The 8,220-nt window shown below is 36.5% G+C and overlaps 1 protein-coding gene across 1 annotated transcript in view; it reads right to left on the reverse strand.

The window, feature by feature from the left end:
- LOC104074794 (putative E3 ubiquitin-protein ligase UNKL) overlaps positions 1–7,469 on the reverse strand; it is a gene marked incomplete at both ends in the record, with an annotated part of 34,996 nt that extends 27,527 nt beyond the window's left edge. The window contains 2 exons of the mRNA XM_009575059.1: positions 974–1,124; positions 7,363–7,469. Coding sequence (XP_009573354.1) covers positions 974–1,124; positions 7,363–7,469 — 258 coding nt within the window. The remainder of the gene's footprint in view (positions 1–973; positions 1,125–7,362) is intronic.
- Between the last annotated feature and the right edge of the window lie 751 nt (positions 7,470–8,220).

An 8,220-nucleotide genomic window follows, 5' to 3' on the forward strand; every position in this document is an offset into this window, starting at 1 on the left:
ACCAGGCAATGCAGCAATGAATTCTGTGGCAAAATATGAATTTAAATAATTATGAAATTACTGAAGAGGCACTAACTTTACTAAAATTATTGTGAAGGGAGAGCTATCATCTCCCAACAGATGGTTGGGAATAAGGGATAACAAAGGTAAGAATGTAAGACAGCAGTCATACCAGCTCAGATCAAAGGTTCATCTAGCCTGGAATCCTGTCTCCAACAGTGGCCAATAACAGATGCCTAGGGAAGAGTATAAGAATAGGGCAAGCGTATAGTGATACTTCCCCAGAATGCTCTTCCAGTGTCCAGTAAGAGATACTTGTGACCCTCCAAGGCTTCAAAGCTCTCTAGGAATTGGTATCCTTTCCTACTGAGTATATACAGACCACATTCTGTAGCAAGAGCTCCCCTTCCACCCATTTATAATACCTCCCAACAACATGCTTATCTCCCAGCTTTGGCCACAGGTAAAACTCATACCACCACTACCCTGATTCAAAAAGCACCTTCTTTCGACAATAACTTCATTATACATTAGAGAGGCAGAAAATAATATTGGTATCTTATACATGAAAAAATACAACATAATTAAAAAAAACACAAGATCAGTAGGCAAAATGTGAAACATACAAGCTGAGAACCTGAAAGATGGCTTAACAAAATCATAAATTTGTGAATGTAAAAACCACATGCAAATTTACAAGGCATAAATGACAAAAGGCAGAGTATCTGGTCTTTCATCAGTCATAAGAATTACATATATGGCTCTTGAAATTGCAAGTTATAAAACCTTAGTATTTGTATTTCCCAGTGTGCTTCTATCTGCTATCGTGATGCACAGTGAATTGTATTCTTACGTTTACAGTTACAGAAGCAAGTATATTTTTCATGCAAAGCATACTGCACTTTCTGGTACGTAGTGATAAAAGATGTGGTATTTCCTCCTAATTAGGCTGAAGAATTTGAAACAAGACTACCTTATATCATATACTGGTGGTCTAAGGTCATGTGGACCATGAGCAAAGGCACAGTGAATTCCATTCTTCACACAGTGACCCCGGGCATCTGTTTCATGAATGCACGTTCCAGTCTTGTAATATCTGAGATGATACTTCCTTTCTGTATCCCCTGTTGTTCGATGCAGGTAAGGGCAACTACATAATAGAAAGAGGAAAGTTAGAGCACTGCTTTGAATTTTGTTTTTAACAATTTAATTCTGAATTATGCTGTATCTCTTATTAACAAAAAAATTTCTCCCAAACAAACTACCATCACAGATCAGCTTCAAAATGAAAAACATTAATCTATTTCTTAGTCTCTGCTAAAGTTATAAGAATTTATAGCAGGCTGGCTCACAAAGATATTATAATAAATCTAATAAGCACCCCTGTAAGCAACAACATCATCTGAGCTAAGGAATGACATCTTCCATACTGATAAAAGCTCAAATAATTTCCACACTAAGAGGTACAAGAAATTTTTTTTTTTAATGTTATCGTCATCTAAAATCAAGGGGTACTATAAGCATGGTGATTTTTTTCCTGCCTGCTCTTTATAGACATGGAACTTATTGAACAATCTCAGGGGAATTCTAAAATGACTCTTCTATTAAAAGGAAGAGAACAATTTTTACATCAGCAATACATCTTTGTACATATACTAACCATTTTTCAGAAACAACTATGTGAGTTACAGTCTGTACTTTAAAATAGCTAGTATCATGTATGGATTATAATTCCAACTACCAATAGTAAAGAATTTTTTTAAAAACCCACAAAAATATATACACAAGGATGTCTCTTCTCTCCCAGTTTATTTCAGTGTAATTAATTTTGGTCTCTGCTGGTTTTGAAAAAATACCAATCTCCAAAAACTACTTTCCCCCATCCCAAATTAAAAAGAAACTGCACCAAAAAGCTTAGAGACTGATACAGAACAACAAATGAAAAGTCCCACAGAAATATTTTACTTTGAATGGAGGGAGAATAGTGAAGCACTAAGTAGACTTTAACACTCACAAAAGTTTAGGCTGGCTTAAGCTTTATTTACTATATTATAAAAAGGTTATTTAGAAACTAGGCTAAACAAATGCAATTGTTTGCAAACATTTACAAGTCTGGTGTTAATACACTTACATCAAAATCATACCTTCTTCCTGCTGTGCTAAACACCTGCAGCTTGTGCTGATTTCCAGGAATTAATGCTGTTTATAATTTCTGAGAATCAAGTTGCTTCCTTATAGGAATTTAAAACCAGCATTCTGTTAAACAAGATAAACGGGCTGCAGCTAGTGATTTGTACCTATCTCTTTAAATACCAACAGAATTAATTAGTGCGAAGACCAGGTATACCAAATTCAGTGCTACATCTCATTTTGTCAGTGTAAGATGGAGCACAGTCTACACTCAGGATCTGAAAGCAGTTCTTTCACACTTCTTGGCTCTACATGGAAAGACAGACAGGATGCAATCTTTGTTGGACCCATTACAGTGCCTCAGCTGAACTTTGTGAGAAATTCTGTGTGATGTGTGAATAGCACTGATGCAGCCCTCCTGTTCTGCTAGAATTGCTACTGATACGGAAAAATGAGAAAACCCACAAGAGTCAACCAGATACTTTTGCCAGCACTAGTCCTGTACAGAACTCTAAACAAGAGGAAATGCAATCTGAGGCTGTATTTTTGTTATTGCTAACTGTCCCACCACTAGCAGAATCTTTGCAGGGGTCAAATTTTCCCAGCAGACTGTTCATTACAAACTCTAATATTTCACTCATATATGCACACCTCACAAAGGTGAGAATAATCTGTCATGTTCTTATGCATAATGTTCATGCCTCCATTTTCATCTACTTAAGTTTGCTCGTTCCTGTTGGTAACAAGAATTAAATGTCTTATCTTCCACGCAAGAAGTGTACAGGTGTTTACATCTCATTGCTTGTCTCTAAGTCCATGGTTCCTTATTAGAGGGCAAACATTTTTGCTTAAATATCTGCAGTTTTTTCCTAGCGAAATTGCCTTATTAGTGGGGGTCCCCGCAAAAAATGTTAAAGCCTTCAATTATTTTTAAATTACTGTTTAAAAAAAAAAAAGATAATTCAATGGAATATAGACATAGCTTGTTAGACAAGATAGGCACAACTACTAGTATGCAATGTGAGAGAGGGAGAAATACTCAGGTCACAATTTTTCCCATAAAAAGTCAACATGGATTCCAAAAACAAGCTGGAAAAGAAATATAAACTGTGTCACATGACTCTTACTTCTGCTAAATTAAACCTAAGACTGAATACTTGTGCCATCAATAGCTAACGAAATCTGAATTTTATTGAAAACACAGCTTTCCTACTGCACATTTTGCTAGCTGCCTGAAGAGTCCCGTAACAGGTGAAGTCCTCCTCCAGAAACTAACAGAATGCTTTAATTAGGCTATCCAGTGTGACTGGGACAGTTTGTAAGCTGAATTTTGTCTAAGACTCGTAAAGAACCAGATAAGAGCCCAGGGGGACTAAACAGCATGCAAACCTCAAAGAGCAAAAACAATGGCATCAATTTTGCATGTGTATGTTTTACATAAAGATGTGTTATTCATACAATGCCACAATAATACATATGCTGTTAACCACAGACATGTTGATCAGTTGTAGTTCATCGTAGGATCATTAGTCAGAAAGGCAAAAACCCCTAAGAAAAGCAGGTTTTAGATGTACTTGGTAGATAGTACTTATTCACGCATAGAATCAAACTAAGCCAATGCACTGAAATATGCACAGAACAGATGTTCTACCCAACCTTTAATGAACTAGAGGGATGTTATATCTACCTTCACTTTATTAATTAAATATTTTAGTGGAGCATAAACCATTGTAATACACAGCTTTAAACACGACTAGTATTTAGATTTAAAATGGCTGATTTAATTATCATGGGATTACATGGCTGCAAACTGATAAACTTGTTCTTATGTAGCACAGTTTGGTACTAAGGTTGTTCAGACATCACTTATTCCTTAGGAATAAAGTTTTTATTAAAAAAAAAAAAAAAACAACCACAAAAAGTTGTTCCCAGGCAGAATAACAAATCTATTTCATGGCCCATATTTCTACAGCCATCTCCTAGCTTAAAATAACTGTACTGAATCCTAACTTAGTAATGGTGAATCAGTAAAGAACATTACTCTGTATTTTTAAGTTCTATTGGAGTCTACACACAGCATTTAACTATGGAAATCAGCTTTGTTTTCTGCATCTGGATCTCACAAAGTAAAACTGTCATTATATTATTCAAAGTAAGCAGATATATATACCATGAAACAGAACATACGTTCACAAAAACTTAGGTTAACTGATTGCTGAAATGTGTATTTCCTTTTCACACTCTTCTTAATTCACATCATAAACAAAGATATCGTTTAAGAATAAAACAGTTCCAGTTTAAAGGGTAATGCTAGATGTTCTTAAGTGTATGAAAACAACTACATAGTTCTACTTTTGTTCAAGCTTGAGGCACTGACATATTTTTTCCTATGAAAAGTGCTTTCCTTGAAGTGCTCTTCTGTAGTAGGCTTCTGTAATTCATTCACCCTTGGAGCAGTCTTACGTTACAGATATTAACATATCCAAAATAATCTGCTCTTTTAGAATCTGACATCAGTTGACTACAATGGTTGAAAAACACATCAGATTAAAAAAAATTACCACTTCCATCCTCACTTGTGAAATTGTGAGGAATACTATTCACTGCTCAAAATTAACTCTACAAGTAATCTAGTCTTTCTCACAGGCCCTTCCTTAGAATAGATTGTTTTAATTTGCTACCCTTAGAAAAGCTCTTTTCTAAACAGCTTTACAATTTTGGGCTTCCTTTCATTCCAAGTTGAAGTTTGGAAAGAAATATCACAGTCACGCCTGGGTGAATCCAACAATTTCTGCTTTAACTCTCTTCAAAGTATGTTCCTGAGAACAAGTACGGGTGTCATCACTCTACCTTTCTCACTAGTTCTCCATCAACTCACAAACTGCATTAACCTAACCATGTATTCAGATGAGCGGAACAGAGAAACAGAGACATAGATAAAAGCCAAAAAAGTACCAGTATGTTGTCACAGACAGCTTAAAATGAAGGTGTCCTGGCACTACTGTTTATAACCTATTTCTATAAGAATTTGAAGTTGCTCCAAATAAAATGCTAAATTTTAGGCAGAAGACAAAACAGGGTCAAAAAAATACTCTTTTGCTGAGTTCTGAAACAGGAATGCTGCCACACTATAAGCATGTCCTCAGAAATGTTGGTGTTTTCCTCCATTTTTTTCTCCTGCCACTACAGACATGCTCTGGCATCTTCTACCTTTAAAAAAGTTACCTTTGACTTCTCCTGCCTTTCCCAACTATTTGCCCTGTATGCCTTTTCTCTTCTACCTTAACTTCAATCAACTATCAACTTACAATAGTTGACTGTCATTTCCAGCCAGCAGTTCTCAGGATCAGATCTCAAATAAGGCCTCCACAGTTCAGCTGAAACTTCTCTCACAGATGTCTCCAATAATCTCACCTTATAACTGAGTCAAAGAAAGCAGACTCCATTTTCTCTACTCACACCTATCTTCATTTTCTTAATTTACTGCCTGCTTTACTCAATTTCTCTCTCCTTGAAACATTGTTCTCCTTTGTTTATGGGAACTCAGTTACGTTCAATCTCTCTTGCAGCGTATCTTCCAACTTCAGCATTCTCTTACGCCTCTAGTGAGGGGTCTCACAGGACTCCAGCCTTAGTCCCTGCTGTTATCCTTCTACATCTGGGCAATTTCACTGCAAAACACAGACTTGAAAACCACCACCTCTTTGCTGGTAACTCCTAAACCTATCCATTTAATTCAAACTGTAAGCACGACATGCTAAGACAGATCTATGAATCTCACTACTGGTCTTATTTCTGGCAAGTCCTCTGCACTTCCATTATGCCAGAAAACATAAGCAGCCTGTTTGTCATTTGGGCTCCTAACGAGGGAGTAATCTTCAGCAACTGTAGGGGACAACCTTTCCAATCCAATCCAATCCAGCAAAAAGGTTTCCACCTGACATCTCAGTAAGTAAACATCTCCTCTTATTTGCTTCTAACAATTCAATCTTGCCCTTTTAAAACATTGCTTCCTTTTTCCTCCTTCAGAATCAGTATCTATCACTCAATAATTAAAGGTCAATTTTTGTCCCAAATCAATCCATGACACAAGCATCCATTATTCTCATTTGGTGATTTTCAAAGAACTGTCCATGCTGCCCCAGGATTGGCAGGAGTGCTTTACAAACACCTGAAAAGGTAATTAATTGTTCTCTTTTAAATCATCCCTCAGAGACATTTTTTGCTGTTTACATTGCTTAGGCATGGTACTCAATATTGTCACGCTGCCTAGTGCATTTTTGCTGTTTACCTTCTCTTATCTCTGTCGCTTAGTTTTAAGTACTCTGGGAAAACCCTACCTTTTTCTTCTGCGACTACAGCCTATAACACAAAAGATATCTGATCCATGACAAGTACTGCTATACACTACAGTAATCAAAATAATTAATCTTCACTTTTTAAAACAGGTGACCAGCATAACTACATATTTCCTGCCTGTTTTCCTGCAAATATTTTTTGTCAAAAGTCCTTCCTTGCTTCTATCACTGCAGATGAAGGTAGCTCCTCTGACATATGACCACAATACACCAAGCTCCTCTATATATGCCTGCCTGCCATACTGTACCATTTGCTCATTCCCATCTCCACAAATATTCTACCCCTGCCCAAGTTCACTGCAGACCCTCTGTAGCCTTTATCTAGAAGAGACACATGTCCATGGAAATCGAACACTAACCGGGCTAGCCAGACAACTAACAGTGAACTCCTGCCTTTGCTTTTTCTCACTGGAAGCATAACAAAACAGTCATTCTCCTCTACTACCCATCAACCTCCACAAAACTTGTAAGTTTAAAATCTTCAAGCCATCTCTATACAGTACGGTTTGCACCTACTGGTCAATTTCAAAGCTGTCAGGAGAAAAAGGAAGCACAACTGAAAAAAAAAAAAGTGGTGCAGCAACAATACTAGCACAAATGTGCAGGAACAATACTAGCAGAAAACCAGTTTCTTACGTTACGCTTTAAAGATAGTCACAAAGCAAAATCATAGTTCTAACTCTATGATAGCCTAAAGAATACATGCTTATATAAAAGTATATATGCCAAAAACTGACAAATCGCTTATAGAAATCTGTTTTCAAATAAACTGCAGCAGGATTCTATTGATCATTTTCACTAAGGAGAAACTAGCATCTTTCTTTAATGTCACTGATAATACTATAAACACCTAGGACTGAAAGAAATCACTTACTCATCTCCATCTGGGCAGATTCCTGTAGTCTCATCATATTTTGTACAATAAACATCTGGACTGTAGTTAAAAGTCCCGTCACGCCTTCGTATAGGTCTACGACGACGCTGATTTAGGAAATGCCAATGAAAACAGGTAAATGGTCTGTGCTGGGCACACTTGTGCTGCAAAAATAGAGGGCACTGCTCTGTCCTAAATTCCTTTAGATACCTAAAAAAATTAAACTGTGTTACAAGTTTATCTTATCGGAGGCACATTTTTACAGTATTAACAGGGCACTTGACAATTCAGTGCACATAGCCCGTGAGAAATTGTACAAATGTACCTGCATACAGTTTTAGTTCCTATGCACAATTTACTGTTCAGCTGTTGAATACAAGTGACTTCATTTTTTATGACACATGCATTACTAATAAAATACAGTGGAATACCTGGCAAATTATACTATGTTTTGTAACTAAACTGAACTAAAATAAATACATTAATTTAAAAAAGCACAGTATTTAGAATATTGTCCTAAGTAACAACCAAACAGAGATTATAAATCCAACAAGTTACTTGAATGAGCATTCATATTGCTTGCTACCATACAAAATAGTCCTACAAAGGCTATTTTAGCTAAATACCACATCTAATATAAACATTAGTCTTTAATCACAATATTCCCAGAATGTGGACACACTATATAGAAAGCTAGAGGGTTAAAAGAGGTTTATGAAGGTTATCAGGGGCTGTGAGAGGACTTCAGCAAACTTATTTTAGCAACTGTTACGTTTGTGTTGAGACAGTCTGGGGTCTTTGAAGGTTACTTAGGTGTTAGTAAGACAGTCCTTCATTAGCATGCAGGGCATAGAAGCT

The sequence above is a fragment of the Fulmarus glacialis genome, unplaced genomic scaffold, assembly GCF_000690835.1.
Source record: "Fulmarus glacialis isolate BGI_N327 unplaced genomic scaffold, ASM69083v1 scaffold2393, whole genome shotgun sequence".
Classification (NCBI taxonomy): Eukaryota; Metazoa; Chordata; class Aves; order Procellariiformes; family Procellariidae; genus Fulmarus; species Fulmarus glacialis.